At 42.5% G+C, this 26,490-nt stretch overlaps 1 protein-coding gene across 4 annotated transcripts in view; it reads right to left on the minus strand.

Moving 5' to 3' along the window:
- Nucleotides 1-26,490, minus strand: part of SGCE (sarcoglycan epsilon) — a 110,229-nt gene that overhangs the window by 59,911 nt on the left and 23,828 nt on the right. For all 4 annotated transcript variants that reach the window (XM_089687139.1, XM_089687136.1, XM_089687138.1 and 1 more), the window contains 2 exons: nt 19,941-20,063; nt 17,870-18,027 (listed from right to left, as the gene is read on the minus strand). In XM_089687139.1, coding sequence (XP_089543265.1) covers nt 17,870-18,027; nt 19,941-20,063 — 281 coding nt within the window. The remainder of the gene's footprint in view (nt 1-17,869; nt 18,028-19,940; nt 20,064-26,490) is intronic.

The raw sequence follows: 26,490 nt of genomic DNA on the forward strand, positions 1-26,490 counted from the left end.
GCTCCACCTCCCACCTAGGCCCACACTTCACCCTTGTAGTGCATGGTGCAAATCACTCTCCTTGGGACCGCAGTAATCAAGTTGAAGCAGATACCGGCGTACAGTGTCACCTCCAATAATACTTTATTGTTGGCACATCTTGCTTAAGTAACAACTCTAACGTGTTTCGGCCTTTCTCATAGCAATGATTAAGGCTAAGTAGGCTAAAACCTGTTAAAGGTTCTTACTCTATATTAATAATAAAGTACTTACCAGGGGAGATGCCATGTGCCAGGATCTGCTTCAGCTTGACAGCGGAGATTAAATGGGGAAAGGGAGAAGCTTCACAAGGAGCCAATAAGTTGTAATGCAGCACAAGGAGCATAATGATCAGGGCCGTGGCGTCACTAGGGTTGGTGTCACCCAGTGCAGTAAAACTATGGTGTCACCCCTCCAGAATTCTCCATGGACCTCCTCCGAATCCTCCTCAGAGTCTACCAGACCATACAGAATTGCTTATAAGCCTTTTTTAGTAAAAACTCTTCGCTTATATCCTACAAATTTCAATTCTGATCACGCACTTGTTCGGGGTCGAAGTTCTTCACTGAAGCTGATTGGCTCCGATGACATAATCATATGACTTGGGCATTTAAGTTCTTTGCGATTTGTTGTCCGGACGTTAGATTCGATCACATGCGCAGTTCCTTTCTGTTCCTTAATCCCGCTTATTATTCGTTTAGTCTAATCAATCCAGAATATGGAGCCACTGCCTTGCAAAGAGTGTGGAGAGGGTCCAACCGAAATCTAATTTCTGCTCTGTCGAAATTACATTTTTACATTTTGGTGTCACCCCCCTATGATGGTGCGATAGTTGTCACCAGGTGCAGCCCCCACCTCTCCAGGGACACCACTGGATCAGGACCGTGGATTAGGCGGTACCACTAGTCCTCCTGTATGGGGCCCCGGCCAGCAGGGGAGCCCAAGCAGCTGGGTGAATCAGGTGTGGGCAGGGAGGGTAATCAGAACAAGGGGGGGGGCATTTACTGGAACCTATCCCCTGTACGGCTCTCTCTGCAGCAGCTGAAAGTTGGCTTCTTCTCCTCTCTATCCCACTGGCTTTCAGCTGCTGCACAGAGAGCCATACAGGAGATCGGTTCCAGTAATTGCCCCCCGCAACACCCTCCCTGTGCACCATACATTTCCCCCTGCTGTGCAGCACCCTCTGTGTGCCCCCACCCCTGCCGTGCTGTTGGCTTCCCTCCTCTCCTTCCCACCGACAGCTGCAGGCACACAATAGGATGGAGAGTGGCGGAAGGGTCTGGTAAATATGTCATATTTACCAGCCCTTTCTTTTCTGAATGAACACAGTGAGTGATCAGCGCTGATCAATCACTGTGTGCATTCATAATTTGAAGCATAGTAAACTACGGGGGGTTTTTGGGTGGGGGGGCTGTCAGGTTGGCTGTATGGGGCCCTGTGGTTTCTAACAGCAGCCCTGATGCTGATATAAAGAGAGAGCAGAATGACAGAGAGATGCACTCATTAGTCTGCTGCTTACCCAGTCACAAGTTATGGGGAGAAAACCTGTAAGAAAAAGTGAAACTGCAGCAGAGGGCAATCAGGTTTCCTCCCTGCCAGGCAGAACTGAGCTGTTTTGCAGAGCTGTGTAAATTTAAGGACTGAGTGGACATATCTACAAATCCTTAAATACAGCATGTATTTTAGCTGTACATTTAGCTGTTTGCGCAGAGTTCAGCTGTCGCCCCCCTCCCTATGCTATGTAAAGTTGTGTAGCTATACGCTCGAGCTGTACCCTGTTTCTCATTAATTCCATATTGTCGGAGAGTTTAACATCTGTCGCTCACCACATGTGCATTTCTAGCAGTCATTCTTAGAGGCAGCGGGAGGTCCTTGACCACGCCTGCCCACCGCACATTTATACATGAAGAGTATACATTCCGACAAGGCCAAAAATATATTTGCGGTGGCAGCGAAAACAGTAATGACATGATGTTGTAGGACATAATGCATAGCTGGGCCTGGCTGTTTCATCCATTACATCATGTTTAACAACTCATTGCAGAAACAACAATTCTGCAAAAAAAAAAAAGTTAACAAAAATCTAGGACAACGCAGGCTACAGGCAGCACAGGAGTAACAGGCTGCCTCTCTGCGGCCACCAATCAGGTTTTGTCTTTTATTCAGAACCCCAAACTTGTAAAATAAAACAAGAGATTTGCTTAGCTGCGATGGGTGACAGCTGAATATTTCTTCCATGGAGTCCCACGTCTGTCAGTGTTGGAGCTTACACAGGGCTAACCCCTTCTTCTCTTCCTTCTATGACAAAGGTCCGAGCTCTGCATCCTGAAAGGAAGGGGAGAGAGACACTTGCAGTGAAGGAAATAAGTATTTGATCCCCTGCTGATTTTGAATGTTTGCCCACTCACAAAGAAATGATCAGTGTAAACATTTGAATAGTAACACTGAGAGACAGAATAGCAACAAAAAATTCAAAAGAAATGCATGTCTAACAAATGATGACTGATTTGCATGTTCATGAGGGAAATAAGTATTTGATCCCCTTCACAAAACATGACTTAGTACTTGCACACATCTCAGGAGGGGTTTTGGCCCACTCCTCTTGGCAGATCCTCTTCAATCATTAAGGTTTGGTGGCTGATGTTTGGCAACTGGAACTTTCAGCTCCCTCCACAGATTTTCAATCGGATTAAGTTCTGGAGACTGGCTAGGCCACTCCAGGACCTTAATGTGCTTCTTTTTGAGCCACTCCTTTGTTGTCTTAGCTGGGTGTTTTGGGTCATTGTCATGCTGGAACACCCATCCAGGACCCATTTTCAATGCCCTGGCTGAGGGAAGAAGGTACTCACCCAAGATTTGACAGTACATTGCCCCGTCCTTCGTCCTTTTGATACAGTGCAGTTGTCCTGTCCCCTTATCAGAAAACACCCCCAAAGCAGAATTTTTCCACCACCATGTTTGTTGGGATGGTGTTCTTTGGGTCGTAGGCAGCATTCCTCCTCCTCCAAACACGGCGAGTTGAGTTGATGCCAAAAAGCTCGATTTTGGTCTCATCTGACCACAACAATTTCAACCAGTCCTCCTCTGCATCATTCAGATGTTCAGTGGCAAACTTCAGATGGGCCTGGCCATGTACTTTCTTGAGCAGAGGATCCTTGTCGGCGTAGTGTGTTACCAATTGTTTTCTTGGTGACTGTGGTCCCAGCTGCCTGGAGATCATTGACAAGATCCTCACGTGTAGGTCTGGGATGATTCCTCAGTGTTCTCATGATCATTGACACTCCACGAGGTGAGATCTTGCACGGTGCACAAGACCTATGGAGACTGACAGTTGTTTTGTGTTTCTTCCATTTGCAAATGATTACATCAACTGTTGTCACCTTCTCACCAAGCTGCTTGGCGATAGTTTGGTAGCCCAGTCCAGCCTTGTGTAGGTCTACAATCTTGTCCCTGACATCCTTGGACAGCTCTTTGGTCTTTGCCATGGTGGAGAGTTTGGAATCTGATTGTTTGATTGCTCCTGTGGACAGGTGTCTTTTATACAGCACTCCCTTTAAGAGACTGCTTCTAATCTCAGATTGTTAACTGTATGAAAGACACCTGGTAGCCAGAATTCCTGCTGAATGATAGGGGACCAAATACTTATTTCCCTCATGAACATGTAAATCAGTGCATCATTTGTTAGACATGTATTTCTTTTGAATTTTTTGTTGCTATTCTGTCTCTCAGTGTTACAATACACCTACCATTCGATTTTTAGACTGATCATTTCTTTGCAAGTGGGCAAACATTCAAAATCAGCAGGGGATCAATGACTTATTTCCTTCACTGTACCTCCCCACACTGAAATACATACTTGTCCTATGTTGTGGATCCGTCAGGACAGTACTGGATTTTTGGAGTGTCCACGTCCCGCAGGACTCAGGGCATTTGGCACTGCAGTTGTTATTGATCTCCTACCCGACACTGATAGTATAGTCCCACCATTGGTATAAGCCAGGGGTCTGCAACCTTTAAGACATAAAGAGCCACTTGGACCCGTTTCCGAGAGGGAAAAAAAGACTGGGAGCCGCAAAACCATTGCAACATTTAAAACAAATCCGACACTGCATATATTGCAAAAAGCGCTCTGGTCATGAAGGGGGTTTAAGGGCCCAGTAAGCAAAGGGTTAATCAGGGCCACAGTGTATCGTCATAATCACAATCATAGCCTTAGGTCAGTGGTGGGCAACCTTTTTTTTCAACTGAGCCAAATCTCGCCAAAACCACGATTGAAATTTATTTTGAGAGCCACATTTTTAAAACTGAAAATACATCCCCCATATAGTAATTCATCCCCCATAGTAATTCATCCCCCATATAGTAATTCATCCCCCATATAGTAATTCATCCCCCATATAGTAATTCATCCCCCATAGTAATTCATCCCCCATATAGTAATTCATCCCCCATAGTAATTCATCCCCCATATAGTAATTCATCCCCCATATAGTAATTCATCCCCCATAGTAATTCATCCCCCCTATAGTAATTCATCCCCCCTATAGTAATTCATCCCCCCTATAGTAATTCATCCCCCATAGTAATTCATCCCCCATATAGTAATTCATCCCCCATATAGTAATTCATCCCCCATATAGTAATTCATCCCCCCTATAGTAATTCATCCCCCATAGTAATTCATCCCCCATATAGTAATTCATCCCCCATAGTAATTCATCCCCCATATAGTAATTCATCCCCCATAGTAATTCATCCCCCCTATAGTAATTCATCCCCCATAGTAATTCATCCCCCATAGTAATTCATCCCCCATATAGTAATTCATCCCCCATAGTAATTCATCCCCCATATAGTAATTCATCCCCCATATAGTAATTCATCCCCCATATAGTAATTCATCCCCCCTATAGTAATTCATCCCCCCTATAGTAATTCATTCCCCATATTGTGTCAATTCACTTACCTTTGCTCCGCGCGTTCCTCTCGCCGTGTTCCCGCGCCGTTCCGGTCTTCAGGGCGGACTGTGAGAGGAGAGGAGTTCGTCAAGCTGCCCCGCCTACATCCTGACAGCCAATGTTTGCCACGCTCCACGGGCCGGATTAAAAGGTCCGCCGGGCCGTAGTTTGCCTATTGCTGGGCTAGCTGCAGAGTCCTGACTTTTGGGGCGGCCGCCCGGGAGGAGGGAGGGGAGCGGGCGCCCGGCACACAGAAGAGCCGCATTAAAATGTGTAAAGAGCCACGGCTTGCCGACCACTGAGCTACGGCAACCCTATTGCCTGTCACCTGGTGGGCAGTGTGCTCCGGAGCCGCAGCAAAGGTGAAAAAGAGCCGCATGCGGCTCTGGAGCCGCGGGTTGCCGACACCCGGTATAAGCAGAGCGCTGGCGCCACAGTGCATTTTCAAGTATGTAACCAGTTAACACCAATACTTATTTTTGCTCCCACTGACACCAACAATTTCAGGGTAGTTTTGGTCTTACTGACACCAACAATTTGCAGGTTAATTTTACTTCCACTGACACCAACCATGGGAATTATTTTATCTCACAGGCAATTATTTTATCTCACAGGCACCAACAATGGGGTTTATTTTATCCCACTGAAACTAATGACTTGGAACATATTTTATGTGAAGTCTATTTTATTCTACTGACACCAACAATGGTGTTTGTTTTACTCCCACTGACACCAATCGTGTTTTTTTATTCCATTTTACTGGCATCAGTCGTGGGGCCTTTTTTTTATTCTACTGGCACCAATCATGGGGTTTCTTTTATTTAATTGGCACCAATCAAGGGGTTTTATTTTATTGGCACCAATCATGGGGTTTTTTTTATTTCATTGGCACCAATCATGGGGTTTCTTTTATTTCATTGGCACCAATCATGGGATTTTATTTTATTGGCATTGATCATGGGGTTTCTTTTATTTTGCTGGCACCAATCATGGGGTTTCTTTTATTTCATTGGCACCAATTAAGGGGTTTTATTTTATTTTATTGGCACCAATCATGGGGTTTATTTTATTTTGCTGGCACCAATCATGGGGTTTCTTTTATTTTATTGGCACCAATCAAGGGGTTTTATTTTATTTTATTGGCACCAATCAAGGGGTTTCTTTTATTTTGCTGGCACCAATCATGGGGTTTCTTTTATTTTGCTGGCACCAATCATGGGGTTTCTTTTATTTTGCTGGCACCAATCATGGGGTTTATTTTATTTTATTGGCACCAATCATGGGGTTTATTTTATTTTATTGGCACCAATCATGGGGTTTCTTTTATTTTTCTGGCACCAATCATGGGGTTTATTTTATTTTATTGGCACCAATCAAGGGGTTTCTTTTATTTTGCTGGCACCAATCATGGGGTTTCTTTTATTTTTCTGGCACCAATCATGGGGTTTCTTTTATTTTTCTGGCACCAATCATGGGGTTTCTTTTATTTTGCTGGCACCAATCATGGGGTTTTCTTTTATTTCATTGGCCCCAATCATGGGGTTTCTTTTATTTTATTGGTCCCAATCATGGGGTTTCTTTTATTTTATTGGTCCCAATCATGGGGTTTCTTTTATTTTATTGGCCCCAATCATGGGGTTTCTTTTATTTTATTGGCACCAATCATGGGGTTTCTTTTATGTTATTGTCACCAATCACGGGGTTTCTTTTTTGATTTATTGGCACCAATCATGGGGTTTCTTTTGTTTTACTGGCACCAGTCATGGGGTTTCTTTTATTCCACTGGCACCAACCGTGGTGGGTTTTTTTACTCCCACTGGCAACAATGGTGGAGTTTATTTTTTATTATACTGGCACCACTCATGGGGTTTATTTTATCCCAATGGCACCAATCTTGGTGTCATTTTATTCTACTGGCACCAATCATGGGGGTTATTTAGCCCTTTGGCGCCACTGATTTTTTTTTTATTTTCCACTGATACAAACAATGTTTTTTTGTTTCACTGATACCAATGATGGGGTTTATTTTTTCTTGCCGGTACCAATGATGTTTTTTTTTATAGTCCGCTGACATCAATGATGGTTTTTTTTTAGCTCACTGGCAGCAATGATGTAGTTTATTTTATCCCACTGATACCAACGATGGGGTTTTTATCCCACCAGCATCAATGATGGAGTTTATTTTATCCAACCGGCACATACAATGTGGAGTTTATTTTATGATACTGAAACCAATGGCTGAGTTTATTTTATTCCCAATGACACACTTAATAGGACTTTATCCCACTGACACCAAAGATGGGGCTTTATTTTATCTATCTATAGGGCTTATTTTACAGACATTGACATCAACATTTGGATTTATTATAATCCCACTTTCTATTTAGTAAAATCCAAAGCCATATTTTGTCTAACACAGTGGTAGGCAACCTTAAAGAGGTGGAGATCTACCTGAACAACATGGGAAAATTCAAAGATCACAGGGTGCATTGTTGCCTCCTCACACCTGATTTAAACCTCTAATTGCTGTACTACCGCGTCACAATCGTGTGCATTGCGCGGCAATTAAATCAAACACACTCAAATCGCTTTTCAGAGGAGCAGCAGTGCCTCCTGCACTTGTCAATGAGCCCTTGGTTGCATTCGGGAGTGGCACTCTTAGGACTTGTTCATAAATAAAGTTGGGGGGGGTCCCAGCTGTTGAGTTGAGGTTTGATCACCCGCAATCCCTACCCCCTTTAGCTGCTACCAAAAAAATGTGTATGTGTGCTGCAGCAGGAATTAAGCCCCCTGTTGCATTCGTTGGGTGCTACTGCCTGCCAATTGTGGCCCATTCAAAGCGCCCCACAACTGAATGCTTCTGCAGGGTTCAAGGGGCTAAAGCAGGTGGTGAGAAAGCAACCCAATGCTGCTTGCTTTAACCCTTGTTTGCTGTACTGCATAAGGTTGCAGAGCACTTGCAGATCGACTTCATTCACTGAATGGGTCATACCTGGCAGGTGCTAATGACAGGGCAGAAACCTCCTGCTGTGGCTGCTGCAACATGTGTACACCCCTGGCCACTGCAACTAAAAGGGTTGTGGTTGGGGCAGGGGTGGTAAAAACACATCTTAACTATGGGGTTTATCACCCCCAAAACTGCAAATGAGCCCTTACATTCTGAGCCCCCTATAAAGCTGTTTTCACACCGATGTGCTGTAGTTTACCCACACCATGGGTGCAACGCACTGCATTTGTGACTTTCCTGGGTTAGCTGCACTTTGCCATAGACTTCTATTATATCCTGCATGTGTGGCACGCTTTCATAAAGTGCACCAAACCCGCAGAATATGATAGAAGTCTATGGCTAAGTGAAGGAAAGCTGCAGGCACCCTGCACTGCACCCTTGGTGTGGGTAAACCGCAGCAGATCAATGTGAAAGCAGCCCTGTACTATTATGCCCGGTGTATTGCTTCACATTGACCTGAAGATCTCTTCTTTCCTGCTGCTGGCACCACTCTGGACACTGCTAGCCGGGATAAGAGGTGGGGTGCATTTGGTGTCACTCTGCATGGGACAGGAGCAGGCATTACAGAGGAGGCATCGGCTTATGCAGCTCTTGCTCCATACTACAGCTCCAACTTTACAAGTAGTCCCTCTGCATTTCACTCTCATAGTTACCAACATTCCCAAAACATTTTTAGGGACATCTTTTTTGCCGTGTGTCCAGCAAGACATTGCAGGCAGAGTATGTACTTTAATTAACCTCCCTGGCGGTTTTCCCGAGTGTAGCTCGGGGTAAAATTTCTATACCAAAAGCGGTAACCCCGAGCTACACTCGGGCTTACCTTGCGGCGCTGCATAGGGGGTCCCTGCAGCACTTACCTTGTCCTTCGTTCCCACAATGTGTCCCCTGCAGCGTCCCCGGCCATCTCCTCCGGCCGATGCCGGCATCCGGCTTCTCTGTTCCGGTCCCCGTGATGTCGGGACGTACGGGCACCGCCGGCGGCGGGAAATTTAAAAAATTTAAAAAATTTCATTTTTTTTTTTTCAATTTTAAATAGTAAAACATTGCTGTTTCATACCATTTCACATACATTTTGTCCTGAGTGCTTTGTCCGGCGCCCTGCCTGCATTTTGTCTGTTCTTTCTGCCTGGAAACTTAGAAAAGTCCATGGCGTCCAAAAAGCGTCCCTTTACGTCAAAAGCGGTTTTAGACCGGCTAGAGAACAGCGATAGTAAATCAGAACCACTTGCAGAATTGAGTGATAATGATTTGTGGGGAAATTTTCCTAAAAATTACAGCCTAGAATAAAAAAACTATTTCCATGCGAAAAAATGGTACCGCTTTCAGCACAAAAAATCGGAAGGAATCATACTGCTAGGGAGGTTAAGGGTGGAGCATTCATTTAAAATGTGCGTGGTTCTACAAGAAGCATATCAATAACATTTGAATTTATTTGTTGCAGGCAGATGTAGTACCTTCTACCCTTAGGAGGCTCAAAGACTTGATACTTCTGAGAAATTTGGGGAATGTCCCAGCATTGCCATTTATTACCTTTGACAGACAATGTTGGGAGTTGGTGTACTTTTGTTAGTAGTGTGTTGGTAATACGGGAGAACTACAAATCCCAGGGTGGTGAGATAAACTAAACGCTGACACTTCCTGAAACATTGCAGACCTGGGACAATTTTGTCTTGTAGAGTAACTACAAGACCCAGCATGCCCACGCTTCTTACACTTCTGGTACATTTATGCCATCTTGGGCTTCAGCACATTCCAGAAACACAAAGTCCCTCAACATGTTCTGGGCATGCTGAAACGTTGTGGTCAGGGGCGGACTGACCATTTGGAAACTCAGGCACTGCCCGAGGGCCCGGGGTCAGTAGGGGGCCCCATGAGATGCCCCTGGTACCTTTTCTATAGGCTTTTTTGAGCTTTGGCAAGGACACAGGGGCCCCATGATCCCCTATTGCCGGGGGGCCCTATGAGTTGTCAGTCCATCCCTGGTTGTGGTCATGCTGCAACCTGTAGTTCCTTAGCAGCTGCTTCTTCTCCCTGGTCCTCCTGCTCACATCCTCGTGGTTTTTATCTTAGGAGCAAATTATATGTAAAAAAGTTTCAGCTTTGCTGAAGGAAAGAAAAGTCAGATAACATGCACAGGGTGTCATGGGAGGAGGATGCAACTCTGCTGGGGCCTCAGCAAACCTAGAGCAATTAAAAAAATGAAAAAAACTCTCCTGGTCCCATTTGTTTACCTGCAGGGGTGCTGTGGCAGAAAGGGGACTATTTTTCTATTTTTGGGTGCGGTGGAGTGATCTGCATGCAGCGGCACCCAATAGATAAATGAAAGTCTCGGTGTATTGATATTAACCACTTGCCCTCCTGAAGATTCCACCCCCCCCCCCCCCCCTTCCTGACCAGGCCATTTTTTGCATCACGATGCTGCATTACTTTAACTGACAATTGCGCGGTCATGCAACGCTGCACCTAAATGAAATTAAGTCCTTTTTTTCCCACAAATAGAGTTTTCTTTCAGTGGTATTTGATCACCTCTGACTTTTTGCTATTAAACATGTCCAGTAAAAATGTTTTAATAAATCAAATTTCATCATAAATTTAGGCCAAAATGTATTCTGCTCCATGTCTTTGCTAAAAAAAATCCCAATACAGGTAAATTAATTGGTTTACGTAAAATGTTATAGCATCTACAAATAGTGGTATATATACTGGGATCAGCAACTTATAGCGGGACTGCGGAGGGCATTCTGACACTGGGGGGGAACTGACTTGGTGTCACTGACATCCCCGGTGACACCAATACAGTGGTCAGTGCTAATACAAAGCACTGACACTGTACTAATGGCACTGGGAAGGAAGGGGTTAACATGTGAGGTGATCAAAGGGTTAACTGTGTGCTGTGTGTATTTCACTGGAAGCACACTGCTTTGTATGGCTCTGCTATGCACACTGCTTTGTATGGCTCTGCTATGCACACTGCTTTGTATGGCTCTGCAGGAGCTGACAGGGGAGAGATCTGTATTGTTTACATACAGGTCTCTCCCCCTGTCAGAATCCTCACAGATCTCTGGGTATTAGCGGGGAATCACGGGCCGGGACCCGGTGATTGACAGCCAAGGCCACGAATGGCAGCTCAGGTAGGGCGCACACATGCCCCCTACCTGGAACTGCGAAATATCATGTATATATACGTGATTTTGCATACCTGTGTAGCCCTGTAGCAGTATATAGGGCGGCGTAGAAGCAGTTAAAGAGGCCGGGACTTTAGTTTAATAATATGTTATAGCGGCACTGTAGATTACTCCACCACACCCAAAAATGAAAAAATAACCCCCATTCTGTTGTGGCCCCCCTGCAGGTAAACAAATAGGTCCAGGGAAAGTTTTTTTACAGTTTTTTTTTTAATTGCTCTAGGTTTGCTGAGAAGTGGGGAGTCCTGTTTACTGCCCGTAAAAGCACAACAAAATCAAGTATTTGAAATGCTTACTTGCAACATTTTTTTCTATAAATTATTATTTTTTATTCACTTGCAACGTGCCTTTGAATATGCTAGCAAATATGGCTTTTTTTGGGAAGAATTTGCCCCTTAGCACAGCCCTCTCCTTTCTTTGCACATCACAGAGACAGCTCTGAGTCTGCCTGGGCTGCTTATATCACATTCAAGATAGAGAGGATGAATCCTGCCAGCGGATTAATGTAGACTGCAATAAAAACCTGGGAAGGGTCTAACCCAGGGGTGGGCAAACTTTTTGACTTGAGGGCCGCAATGGGTTCATATATTGGACCCGGGGGCCGGACCAAGAGTAGATGAATGATGTGTATGTGTGAATATAAATTAAATTAAAATTTGTAACATTTCATCCTCCATAGTACTATTCCCCCCCAAGTAGTAAGCCAAGTCCCCCCTGTGTCAATTTACTTATCTTTGCTCCGTGCGTTCCTCTCGCCGTGTTCCCGCGCCGTTCCGGTCTTCAGGGCGGACTGTGAGAGGAGCCTAGCTCCCCTCACGTTCGTCACGCTGCCCCGCCTACACACACCCTGACAGCCAATCACTGGCTATCAGGATGTGAGTGGCAGCGAGACTGGCCAATCATTGCATTTGAGCGCGCTGAATGATGCAAATGTTTGCCTGCCCTGGCTGTTTTTTTTTGTATCACGCTCCGCAGGCCGGATTAAAAGGTCCGCCGGGCCGTATACGGCCCGCGGGCCGTAGTTTGCCCATTGCTGGTCTAACCCCTCACTTCTCTATCCAAAAATTAAAAGAAACATTTAGATTTAGCTGAAAAGATAAGTGCTGCAGTATGTGCCAATCCCAAATTCCATCCTCTGCAACCCTCTGCCACAAATAAAATGTTTTCCCATGCAGTGGGACTGTGCCCAAGGGTTAATACGACAATACTTGAAAAAAAATGGTTGAGTTGCCAAAAAGAAGCCTTTACACCTTGATATACCTCATATAGTTACATAGTTAGTCTGTCTGAAAAAAAGACTAAAGCCCATCCAGTTCAACCATAAAAAAAAAAAAAAAAAAAAGGTTGTACTCCTATACCCACAATTGATCCACAGGAAGGCAAAAAGCCCAGCAAAACATGATCCAATTTGCTCCTGCAGGGGAAAAAATTAATTCCTCATGCCTCGAGAGGCAATCGGATATTCCCTGGATAAACTTCACCTATAAATGTTAGTATGCAGTTATATTCTGTGTATCTAAGAAAGAATCCAGGACTTTTTTAAAGAATTCCACTGAGCTGGCCAGAACCAACTCTTGAGGGAGTCTATTCCACATTTTTACAGCTCTTACTTTGAAGAAATCTTTCCGTGTTTGGAGATGAAATCTCTTTTCCTCCAGACGTAAAGAGTGCCCCCTTGTCCTCTGTGATGACCTCAGGGTGAATAACTCTACACCGAGTTCACTATATGAACCACTGATGTAATTATACATGGAGATCATATCCCCCCTTATGTATTATACATGGAGATCATATCCCCCTTACGTAGTATACATGGAGATCATATCCCCCCTTATGTATTATACATGGAGATCATATCCCCCCTTATGTATTATACATGGTGATCATATCCCCCTTACGTAGTATACATGGAGATCATATCCCCCTTACGTAGTATACATGGAGATCATATCCCCCCTTATGTATTATACATGGTGATCATATCCCCCCTTATGTATTATACATGGTGATCATATCCCCCCTTATGTATTATACATGGTGATCATATCCCCCCTTATGTATTATACATGGAGATCATATCCCCCCTTATGTATTATACATGGTGATCATATCCCTCTTATGTATTATACATGGAGATCATATCCCCCTTATGTATTATACATGGAGATCATATCCCCCCTTATGTATTATACATGGTGATCATATCCCCCCTTATGTATTATACATGGAGATCATATCCCCCCTTATGTATTATACATGGAGATCATATCCCCCCTTATGTATTATACATGGAGATCATATCCCCCTTATGTATTATACATGGAGATCATATACCCCCTTATGTATTATACATGAAGACCATATCCCCCCCTTATGTATTATACATGGTGATCATATCCCCCCTTATGTATTATACATGGTGATCATATCCCCCCTTATGTATTATACATGGTGATCATATCCCCCTTATGTATTATACATGGAGATCATATCCCCCTTATGTATTATACATGAAGATCATATCCCCCCTTATGTATTATACATGAAGATCATATCCCCCTTATGTATTATACATGGTGATCATATCCCCCTTATGTATTATACATGGAGTTCATATCCCCCTTATGTATTATACATGGAGATCATATCCCCCCTTGTGTATTATACATGGTGATCATATCCCCCCTTGTGTATTATACATGGTGATCATATCCCCCCTTGTGTATTATACATGGTGATCATATCCCCCCTTGTGTATTATACATGGTGATCATATCCCCCCTTGTGTATTATACATGGAGATCATATCCCCCCTTATGTATTATACATGGTGATCATATCCCCCCTTGTGTATTATACATGGTGATCATATCCCCCCTTGTGTATTATACATGGTGATCATATCCCCCCTTGTGTATTATACATGGAGATCATATCCCCCCTTGTGTATTATACATGGAGATCATATCCCCCCTTATGTATTATACATGGTGATCATATCCCCCCTTATGTATTATACATGGAGATCATATCCCCCTTTATGTATTATACATGGTGATCATATCCCTCTTATGTATTATACATGGAGATCATATCCCCCTTATGTATTATACATGGAGATCATATCCCCCCTTATGTATTATACATGGAGATCATATCCCCCCTTATGTATTATACATGGAGATCATATCCCCCCTTATGTATTATACATGGTGATCATATCCCTCCTTATGTATTATACATGGTGATCATATCCCTCTTATGTATTATACATGGAGATCATATCCCCCCCTTATGTATTATACATGGAGATCATATCCCCCCTTATGTATTATACATGGTGATCATATCCCCCCTTATGTATTATATATGGAGATCATATCCCCCCTCATGTATTATACATGGAGATCATATCCCCCTTATGTATTATACATGGAGATCATATCCCCCCTTATGTATTATACATGGTGATCATATCCCCCCTTATGTATTATACATGGTGATCATATCCCCCCTTTATGTATTATACATGGAGATCATATCCCCCTTATGTATTATACATGGAGATCATATCCCCCCCTTATGTATTATACATGGTGATCATATCCCCCCTTATGTATTATACATGGAGATCATATCCCCCTTATGTATTATACATGGAGATCATATCCCCCCTTATGTATTATACATGGTGATCATATCCCCCTTATGTATTATACATGGAGATCATATTCCCCCTTATGTATTATACATGGAGATCATATCCCCCCTTATGTATTATACATGGAGATCATATCCCCCCTTATGTATTATACATGGAGATCATATCCCCCCTCATGTATTATACATGGTGATCATATCCCCCCTCATGTATTATACATGGAGATCATATCCCCCCTTAATTTCCTCTTCTCAAGAGAGAATAAATTCAGTTCCTCTAATCTTTCCTCATACCTTCTGGCACACTGTAATCTGGAGTGACAAGACCAAAATAGAGCTTTATGGTCACAACCATAAGCGATATGTTTAGAGAGAGGTAAACAAGGCCTATAGCTACAAGAATACCATCCCCACTGTGAAGCACAGTGGTGGCTCAGTGATGTTTTGTGGTGTGTGAGCTCCAAAGGCACAGGGAATCTTGTGAAAATTGATGGCAAGATGAATGCAGCATGTTATCAGAAAATACCAGCAGACAATTTGCATTGTTCTGCATGAAAGCTGTAAAGCACAAGACCAAGTTGACCCTCCAGTACTTACAGCAGAGAAGGTGAAGTTTCTGGAGTGGCCATCACAGTGTCCTGGCCCTAATATCATTCAGCCACTCTGGGGAGATCTCAAACGTTCGGTTCATGCAAGACAACCAAAGACTTTACATGACCTGGAGCCATTTTGCTAAGACAAATGGGCAGCTATACCACCTGCAAGAATTCAGAGCCTCATAGACAACTAATACAAGAGACTGCATGCTATCATTGATACTAAAGGGGGCAATACACAGAATTAAGGGGGATGCAGACTTTTGAACAGGGGGCATTTTATTTGTTTACTTGTTGTCATGTTTTGTTTTATGATTGGTCCATTCTGTTATGACCTCCAGTTACAGAATATGAATCCCATAAGAAACAAAAATGGTACATAATGTATATTATCAATTCTCCAAGGGGATGCAAACTTTTGAGCACAACTTTACATATATTTATACTCCTATTACTCTCTCTTCCTGAACACCTTGGCAGCAAGCGTACGCAACTATGTGACCCCACTGGACCGGGCTTTTTTCCGTGGGGCTGCATCTTTGTGCTGAGGGCGCGCCACAGCACAGAGACCAGGGTCTCACTGAAAGCTGGACCCGGAACTACCAATTCCGGGTCACCTGATCGCTGTGATAGCCTCTGATTGGCTCAGTCGCTGTGACAGCCACCCCCCTGTTTTCTCTCCCTGAAAGGAGGAGAGAGATACATTGTATCCTTGCAGAGAGAAAAAAAAGACAACTGTGTACAAAAAAATAAAATAAATAATATTAATAATAATAAAAAAAAAATAAAACCTACATCGAGGTTTGATCTAGGTCAGTGCTAGGGATAGTGTTAGGGTCAAAGATCAGGGTCTGTATTTTTTTGGGGGGCAGGGTTTAATTTTTTGTTTGTTTATTAGTATCAGTTAGTGTCAGTGTGTTTTAGGTAGGATAAAAAATAAAAATGTGCACTATTGTTTCTGGGCTGTACTATGGGTACAAAGAACAACTAACATACACATATGTGGTTTCACTATGAGCGTCAGGAGCAGGAGAATTTTCGGTGGGTTGTTCTTTGGTGGTAGGTTATGGTAGTAGCAACAAATATAGAACTCATTTAAAAAAAATATATATATTTTTTTTACTATTTTGGGCCAGTTTTCCTTTGATAATAAAAAATAATCCAGAGATACCCATTACTAGTTTCCACCAAATTAACCACCTGCCCTCCTGAGGATTTACTCCCCTTCCTGACCAGACCATTTTTTGCGTTATGGCGCTGCGTTACTTTAACTGACAATTGAGCGGTCATGCAACACTGCACCCAAATGAAATGTATGTCCTTTTTTCCCACGAATTGAGCTTTCTTTCGGTGGTATTTGATTGCCTGTGCGTTTTTTATTTTTTGTGCTATAAAAAAAAGACCGACAATTTTGAGGAAAAAAACTATATTTTGGACTTTTTGCTATTAAACAAGTTCAGTAAAAAAATGTAAAAAAAATCTAATTTTGTCATAAATTTAGGCCAAAATGTATACTGCTACATGTCTTTGCTAAAAAAAATTCCAATGCGTGTAAATGAATTGATTTACATAAAATTTATAGCGCTTACAAATGGTGGTATAGATACTGGGATTTTTTTTTCCACTAGTAATGGCGGTGATCGGCGACTTTTAGTGGGACTGCAAGGGGCATTCTGACACTGGGGGGGGGGGAACTGACATCCCCAGTGACACCAATACAGTGATCAGTGCTAAAAAAAAAAGCAAAAAAAAAAAGCACTGACACTGTACTAATGGCACTGGGCAGGAAAGGGAGTGTTTTACTAGGGGGCGGTGTCTGTGTGCTTCACTGTAAGCACACTGATCGGGATCAGTCATCCCGAGCAGTGTGCCTGAGCTGACAGGGAAAAAGACTGTTTGTAAACAAAGCAGTCTTCCTCCCCGTCGGAGATGCTCGGTAATCACTGGGCGCCGGCGGGGAATTACTGTCCGGGGCCTGGTAATTGACAGCTGCGGCCGTGATTGATCGCGAGTGGCTTGTGCGCGCCCCTGCCTGGAAATGCAAAATCATGTAAATATACGTGAGTTTGCGCACTGTGCCACCCTGTAGCAGTATTTCTGCTATAGGGAGGTCGGGAAGCGGTTAAAGCCCAATTTGTCATGAAAAAAACAAGGTATAATTCACCTGGATGCACAAAGTAGTTGTGATGATATGTGCGGTTTTACTAACACATGTCAATGTTGCAAAATTGTACTTAGATATTAACATTTGTTTTACCCTTAGAAGTGAAGGGGTTAAGCCTCAGCTGAAAAATGTTTACTTTTGTTATTTAAAATGTATTTCATTCATATAAAACATCATATGTATCTAATACAATTCCAAAAGTAATGCATATCTTAAAGACACAAAAAAAAACCCATCAAAAATATTATATATATTATATTTTATAAAAAAAAAAAAGATACCTCAATAATGGTTGGTTTTCCCACATTCTCAAAGGTTGGAGATCCATACAGTACGCCATCACTGTACGGGGTCCGCTGAATGTAGCGCAGCCAACCCGGTCGGTCAGGATAGCCCATTAAATTTGTGTTAAAGGTGATTGGATCATTGCTGAGCTCCCCTATACATGAAAAAAGACATTAGTTCAGTTGGAAGCTGAAGATAAAAATAAGAATAATTCTATATACTGTAGACTTTTGACATATATTTTTACTGCTGATAAATACTGCTGAGATACAAGTCCCTATACATACAGTACGTAGTCTTATCAAAGAAACTATAACTGGAATTCCCTTTCGGTTTCCATGTTCCTTTGCTAGTGAGCATACATATCTACACCATGTTCCAAATTATTATGCAAATTATATTTTTCTCATTTACCTAAATAATTGATGTAAATAAAAGTCAGCATAATTCTCATGTTATCAACTATTAAGAGTACAATTCACATTTTATTGAACAAACCTCCTAATGATAACAGGATTTTTGTTAAACATAAAACACTTCCAATGCACTGTTCCAAATTATTCCGCACAGAAAGTTTCAAAATACTTTATAGGTTGTAAAGAACTGAATATTGTCATTTGTTGTGTTTGCAGCATATTTACTGAAATCAAAAGCTATTTCAATCAAACTTTTAACAACATTTTAAATTTTTAAACATTTTAACAGGTCACGTTACATTGTAACATAGGACCCCTTGTTTGATAGCAGCTTCACAAGTCTTGCATCCATTGAACTTGTGAGTTTTTGGACAGTTTCTGCTTGAATTTGTTTGCAAGAAATCAGAATAGCCTCCCAGAGCTGCTGTTTGGATGTAAACTGCCTCCCACCCTCATAGATCTTTTGCTTGAGGATGCTCCAAAGGTTCTCAATAGGATTGAGGTCAGGGGAGGATGGAGGCCACACCATGACTTTCTCTCCTTTTATCCCCAGAGCAGCCGTTGATGCAGAGGAATTCTTTGCAGCATGAGATGGTGCATTGTCATGCATGAAGATGATTTTATTACAGAAAGCATAGTTCTTCCTTCTGTACCAGGGAAGAAAGTGGTCAGTCATAAACTCCACATACTTTGCAGAGGTCATCTTTACACCTTCGGGGATCCTAAAGGGGCCAACCAGCTCTGTTCCCATAATTCCGGCCCAAAACATGACTCCACCACCGCCTTGCTGACGTCGCAGCTTTGTTGAAACAGGGTGGCCATCCACAAACCATCCACTACTCCATCCATCTGGACCATCCAGGGTTGCACGGCACTCATCAGTGAACAGGACTGTTTGAAAATTAGTCTTCATGTATTTTTCTGCCCAATGCAGCCATTTCTGCTTGTGAGCATTGATTAGTGGTGGCCGAATAGAAGGTTTATGCACAGTTGCAAGACTCTGGAGGACTCTACACCTTGATGTCCGTGGGACTCCAGAGACACAAGCAGCTTCAAATATCTGTTTGCTGCTATGTAATGGTATTTTAGCAGCTGCTCTCTTGATCCGATGCATGGATCTGGCAGAAATCTTCCTCAATGTGCCTTTATCTGCACCAACCCGTCTGTGCTCTGAATCAGCTACAAATCTCTTAATAGTGCGATGATCACGCTTAAGTTTTCCTGAAATATCTAATGTTTTCATACCTCATCCAAGGCTTTGAACTATTTCACTCTTTTTGGCAGCAGAGAGATCCTTTTTCTTTCCCATATTGCTTGAAAATGGTGCTCTGCTTAATAATGTGGAACACCCTCCTTTAGTAGTTTTTCCTTAAATTGGGCTCACCGGCCAATCTAATTATCACAGGTGTCCGAGATTGTTTTCAGTGATCAAAAGAGCCCTGACACACAATGCCATCCATGAGTTAACCTGAAAACCAAATATTTAATCTATGTGACACTTAAATAGAATTTGCATAATAATTTGGAACAGGGTGTAAAGGGACACAACCAACAAACGTTTCATGCTTGTCTGTACTCTCCTTGGCACATTTACTTTGCGCTCTATTTCTATACTCAGCCACTAATAGGGAAAACTGTCGATTTTTCATACCTGGTTTTGGGTAGGGCGGGAATTCCCCTTTGTAGTATTCTCTCTCCAGAACGTGGACAAACAGAACCCCGGAGGAGGGATAGACGTTGCGGTCGGAGTGCACCTTGGACAGGATGGTATAGACTGCAAAGTGGAGAATAGAGAATAAACATGAAGACAATTTCTATATGTGATACTAGGAGGAGAACGGTACAAATCTCTGCGGGGAAGGGAAGGAACACTTTATTAATGTGTTAGCACAGTATCAGGTTATTATACACGGTGTGAACTACTGACACCAGATCCCAGGAGGACATCACAGCTTTGGTAATGAAGACATCTGAAGCTCATTAAAGCTTTATAACATATATAGACCTCATTGTGTTACGTTGCCCCTCACACAGCCAATGTGTGCTGAATCTAATGCGTATAAAGTGTAAAAAAAACAGTTATGGGCTTAATATGTTGGGCATCTATTTAGTCGGCACAACCTCATCTTTTATATTTTATCAAAAATATGGGTAATATCTTGCATTTGTGCGCCCTGCAATCATTTTTAGGGCTCATTTACACTGGCTTCAACTTTACCACTGTTAAATCTAAATTATGATTCGGCATTTATATTGATGGCAAGCTTGCAAAATATTTGGTTTTTATGATTAGTCATAATTAATATTAATATATGTAAGTGGTCTGTGACAAATGGTAGTATTTACTATTCTTCAATTATAGCTGAGACCAAAAGATATACAAGTTAAGCTGAAATAGTATATATCAGTTGAAAGTTGAGTAGACTATATTTAGAGATAGTTGGTTAAAAGTATTTGGTAGTTATGTCAAGGTTATTAGAAGTGATTTACTATTACAGTACGTATTTTAATAATAATCTGTGTGTATTTAGTATACGTTTCTAACATTGATACATATATAGTTTAGTGATTATACATTGATATGTTCTTAAGCTATAATTATTCTTTATATATAGCTGAGGGTTACATCATTGGTACATCAGCATACATATGTTCCTGTCCATCAAACATCATATGTATAGCATCTTTCCCTTTTATGAATTGGCTTTGCTAAGCAGTAATACTTTCCATAGAAGGTATTAAGATCACGAAGTATGACGTACATTTGCCTCTTAAAAGTGCATGAGACACAGAGACAGGGGAACACACACTCACTCACACACTAACATGACACTCTAGCATACACACGTCTGAGATGCTGGAACAGGTGCTGCAAGACCAGATCATCATCTCCATCTACTTCCGGCTTCTTTACAAAGTCTAGAAGGACAGCATTAAGGACAAGGACATGGAGCATCGCACATGGCCAGGACAGCCATGACAGATAATGGTGACTTTGTTTTAAACCTAGTAGTTGTCATTTTTACAATAGTTTTATCTACATGGAACTGTTCATAATACGCTTTACATTGTTATTTGACACCATTGTGTGATAAAATAAAATCACACTTCATTTTTTATTTCAATGGCTCTTTCATTCATAATCGCCTCAAGACACTAGAAGAAGTATTATATGTGTCTAAAAATCCAACAACCACACATTAAAGTGCCTACTGCTTGAAAATGCTTTTTGGACGTGTTTTTGATGCTTTGGTGATGCTTTTTTGAAACTTTAATGAAGCTTGGCAAATGCTCTGTGTGTTGATTTTCTATTTGTTTTAAAGAGCCCAGTAGAACCGTGGCTCAGCTGTACCGCCGCTCAGAAGATCCCTAACTCATTAGTACCCTTGTTTAGCAGATCCCCAACTCATTGGTATCCTCATTCAGCAGATTTCCAGCTTATTTCCAGCTTATTAGTAGCTCCTTTCAGCAGATCCCTCTCAGTAGTTACCCCCAGCTCTGCTGACCCCCCACTCAGTAGTAACCCCCAGCGCTACTGATTCCCTCTTCAATCGTAACCCCCAGCTCTGCTGATCCCCTCCTCAGTAGAAACCCCCAGCTCTGATGATCCCCTCCTCAGTAGTAACCTCACACTCTGCTGATCTCCCACTCAGTAGTAACCCCTAGCTCTGCTGATCCCCTCCTCAGTAGTAACCCCCAGCTCTGCTGATCCCTCACTCATTATAACCCCCAGCTCTGCTGATCCCTCACTCAGTAGTAACCCCCAACTCTGCTGATCCCTTCCTCAGTACTAATCCCCAGCTCTGCTGATCTCCCACTCAGCAGTAACCCCCAGCTCTGCTGATCTCCCACTCAATAGTAATCCCCAGCTCTGCTGATCCCCTCCTCAGGTGTAACCCCCAGATATGCTGATCTCCCACTCAGTAGTAACCCCCAGCTCTGCTGATCTCTTACTCCATAGTAACCCCCAGCTCTGCTGATCTCCCACTCAGTAGTAACCCCCAGCTCTGCTGATCCCCTCCTCAGTAGTAACCCCCAGATATGCTGATCTCCCACTCAGTAGTAACCCACAGCTCTGCTGATCCCCTCCTCAGTAGTAACCCCCAGCTCTGCTTTTCTCCTACTCAGTAGTACATCACAGCAGGGCTGTGGATAAGGGGGTGTAAGGAAATATGTCTTATTAACTGGCATCCATTTTGTATAATGCCTCCATTTCTAGATGTGTGAGCAGTTAGTTTCGATTTTGTAACTCCTCTCTCGTTTCCTTGGTCTAGTTTCATTTCTGTAAACTGAAACTACCTTATATGGTATCCCTCAGCTATTTGCAGTTTCTGTTCTTCACGTAACTATATTGATAAGAATGGAATGTTTCATTGGTCATCCTGAGATTAGGCAACGCCTACTGAGTTCTGTGTAACCGTTCTTGTCATGCATTAAATTTTCAGAGATTTAGCTTGCACACTTAGGTGTCAGAGCTTTATTTCTCCCAGGCCTGAGGGTGAAAATAACGAGGACAAGGGGGATACAGACATAGGTTGAATCCTTGCAGGGGGTACCACCAGTCCTCCTATATGGGGGCCAGTCCAGCAGCAGGGCCCAGGCAGCCGGGTGAATCGGATGTGGGCGGAGGGGTGGTTGGCATGGCCGGGGGGAGAGCAATTACTGAAGCTAATCCCCTGTATGGCTCCCTCTGCAGCAGCTGAAAGTTGGCTTCTTCTCCTCTCCCTCCCTCTGGCTTTAAGCTGCTGCAGAGAGAACCATACAGGGCATCGGTTCCGGTAATTGCCCCCGCCCCACACTGCACCCATCACCCTCCCTGTGCGTTTAAAAACGCATTTAAATGCATGTGCCTCCATTGTGAGGACTCTCAAGATTTATAGAGTTAGGACCACAGATACTCAGGGTGCCGTGATGTGGCTCTGTGGCTTACATATGTATTTGCAAATGTGTGCTAACTAAACCCCTGTTTTTAAACGCATGTTCTTAGAGAGGTTAATTTGGTTTTTGATAGTTGGCTAACTGGCTTTCTTATCCCCCTCTTTTGATGTTATACTTATCCATGTTCCTTGCCAACAATAGCCATTATTAGACGGGGGTAGGCTGGCAAGTTGAACTGGATAGTCCTATTTTTTACTTTGTGACGGTTTCCATGTTCACTGTTTAAAAAGCCAGTTATAGACCCGGGTAGGTGACCAGTTTTTTCTGTTTTTTCTTTGTACACTAATAGAAGTCACAAGACTGCTATACACTGCTGATGAGAAAAGGTATTTACCTGTTTATATTTACTAAAATAATTGCATTTCCATGTTGTGTGTACTGTGGGAGACCAGATATAGTGAATGCAGGATCCAGGGAGACAAGATATAGTGAATGCAGGGTCCGGGGAGACCAGATATAGTGAATGCAGGGTCCTGGGAGACCGGATATAGTGAATGCAGGATCCGGGGAGACCAGAAATAGTGAATGCAGGGTCCGAGGAGACCAGATATAGTGAATGCAGGGTCCGTGGAGACCAGATATAGTGAATGCAGGGTCCGGGGAGACCAGATATAGTGAATGCAGGATCCGGAGAGACCAGATATAGTGAATGCAGGATCCGGAGAGACCAGATATAGTGAATGCAGGGTCCATGGATTAAATTCATTTTTTTCCTCAACATTCTACAAACAATACCCAATAATGACAATGTGAAAGAAGTTCATTTTGAAATATTGGCAATTAATTCAAAATAAAAAATGAAAAAAAACTACATGTATTCACAGCCTTTGCTCAATACTTTGTTGAAGCCCCTTTAGCACCAATTATAGCCTCAAGTCGTTTTGAGTATGATGCTACAAGCTTGGTACACCTATTTTTGGGCAATTTCTTCCATTGTTCTTTGCAGTACCTCTCAAGCTCCATCAGGTTAGATGGAAAGCGGCAGTGCACAGCCATTTTCAGATCTCTCCAGAGGTGTTCAATCAGGTTCAAGTCTGGGCTCTGGCTGGGCCACTCCAGGACATTCACAGAGTTGGTCCGTAGCCACTCCTTGTTATGTGGGCTGTGTGCTTAGGGTTGTTGTCCTGTTGAAAGATGAACCGTTGCCTCAGTTTAAGGTCCAGAGTGCTCTGGAACAGGTTTTCATCAAGGATGTCTCTGTACATTGCTGCATTCATCTTTCCTTCGATCCTGACTAGTCTCCCAGTTCCTGCTGTTGAAAAACATCCCCACAACATGATGCTGCCACCACCATGCTTCACTGTAAGGATGGTATTGGCCAGGTGGTGAGTGTTGCCTGGTTTCCTCCAGACATGACGCTTGGCATTCAGGCCAAAGAGTTCAATCTTTGTTTCATACAGACCAGAGAGTTTTGTTCCTCATGGTCTGAGAGTCCCTCAGATGCCTTTTGGCAAACTCCAGGCGGGCTGCCATTTGCCTTTTACTAAGGCCTGATTGGTAGAGTGCTGCAGAGATGGTTGTTCTTCTGGAAGGTTCTCCTCTCTCCATAGAGAAATGCTGGAGCTCTTTCAGAGTGACCATTGGGTGCTTGGTTACCTCCCTGGCTAAGACCCCTCTCCCTCGATCACTCATTTTGGCCCGGCAGCACGCTCTAGGAAGATTCCTGGTGGTTTCAAACTTCTTCCATTTACGGATGATGGAGGCCACTGTGCTCATTGGGACCTTCAATGCTGCAGAAATTTGTCTGTACCCTTCCCCAGATCTGTGCCTTGATACAATCCTGGTTTGGCAGTCTACGGACAATTCCTTGGACTTCATGGCTTGGTTTGCGCTCTGACATGCACTGGTAACTGTGGGACCTTATATAGACAGGTTTATGCCTTTCCTAATCATGTCCAATCAACTGAATTTCCCACAGGTGGACTCCAATAATATTGTGGAAACATCTCAAGGATGATCCGTGGGAACAGGATGCACCAGAGCTCAAATTTGAGTGTCACGGCAAAGGCTGGGAATACTTATGTACATGTGGGGTTTTTTAGTTTTTTATTTTTGATAAATTGCAAACATTTCAAAACAAACTTCTTTCATGTTGTCATTATGGGGTATTGTTTGTAGAATGTTGAGGAAAAAAATGAATGTAATCCATTTTGGAATAAGACTGTAACATAACAAAATGTGGCAAACGTTAAGCGCTGGGAATACTTTCTGGATGCACTGTACATGTATATGTGTGCAAATTATCAGTATCTCTTTTATTTCAAGAATTTCTATCTAAACAAAAACTGTATTATAGTTCCATTTGCTGAGCTATTTACATCTCTAAATGGAACTTGTTCTAATTTTATCTCTATGTGGTCAATTTAAATGCAGAGTGTCTTGCTGAGTGTTTCGGGTTATAATATGAATTTACATGAAAAATGCATTTCAGAAGAAAATGTTCTGTGCATATAATGAAAGGGCTCACATGTACAGCTATGAAGACATGGAATCCAATGTAAAATAGGACATCTCCAGTAACATCATGAATACAAAACCTCCATTGTGTCCAGCCATTACTACGGGGCCATCTGACTTGTTACAGCAGCCCACTCCTCTCCAGCTTGTGTCCAAGTTTCCGAGGTCTCATCTGTTATGATGGCACAGGCAGAAAAACATTTCTAACAAGACAAGAGGGAGCTGGGCGAGGACGAATTATTGTAATTCTATAATGTACATGGAGCAAGATTGGAAACATGCCGGGTGGTACTGCTGCACTCAAACAGGAGCTAATATACCATTAAAAAAGTGAAAATAGAGCAACCGGATAGTGCAGAATATCATTTTATTTAGAAAAAAAGTGGAAAAATAAACAGAAAAAATAAAAAAGTAAAGTATTTATTAAACTAAAAAATTATTTTAAAAAAGTATCTATTAAATTACTAATTAAAAAAAGAAAGGAAAAATAATAAAACAAAAAAGTTAAGAAAACTCAAAGATAAACTAGGAAATAAAAAGGGATATAGGAAATGGAATGAATAGTAAAAAAAAGAGGAAGCAAACATATCTATTAGATTGTCAGCTCTCATGAACAGAGCCTTAAGTCGAACTGATGTGGCTAATGCTTATACCCCATACACACAATAAGAAAATCATCCAAAAAATTTTGCGGAACCACTGATCGAACGATTTTCTCTTCGTTGATGAGCAGGATGTTTTAACCGATAACGATATTGTGAATGGAAAAAATCCGGTTGAACAACAGTGAAAAATTTTTCATTTCG

This window comes from Staurois parvus, unplaced genomic scaffold (genome assembly GCF_062004578.1).
Source record: "Staurois parvus isolate SC_StPar_1 unplaced genomic scaffold, SC_StPar_1.0 ptg000418l, whole genome shotgun sequence".
Lineage (NCBI taxonomy): Eukaryota > Metazoa > Chordata > Amphibia > Anura > Ranidae > Staurois > Staurois parvus.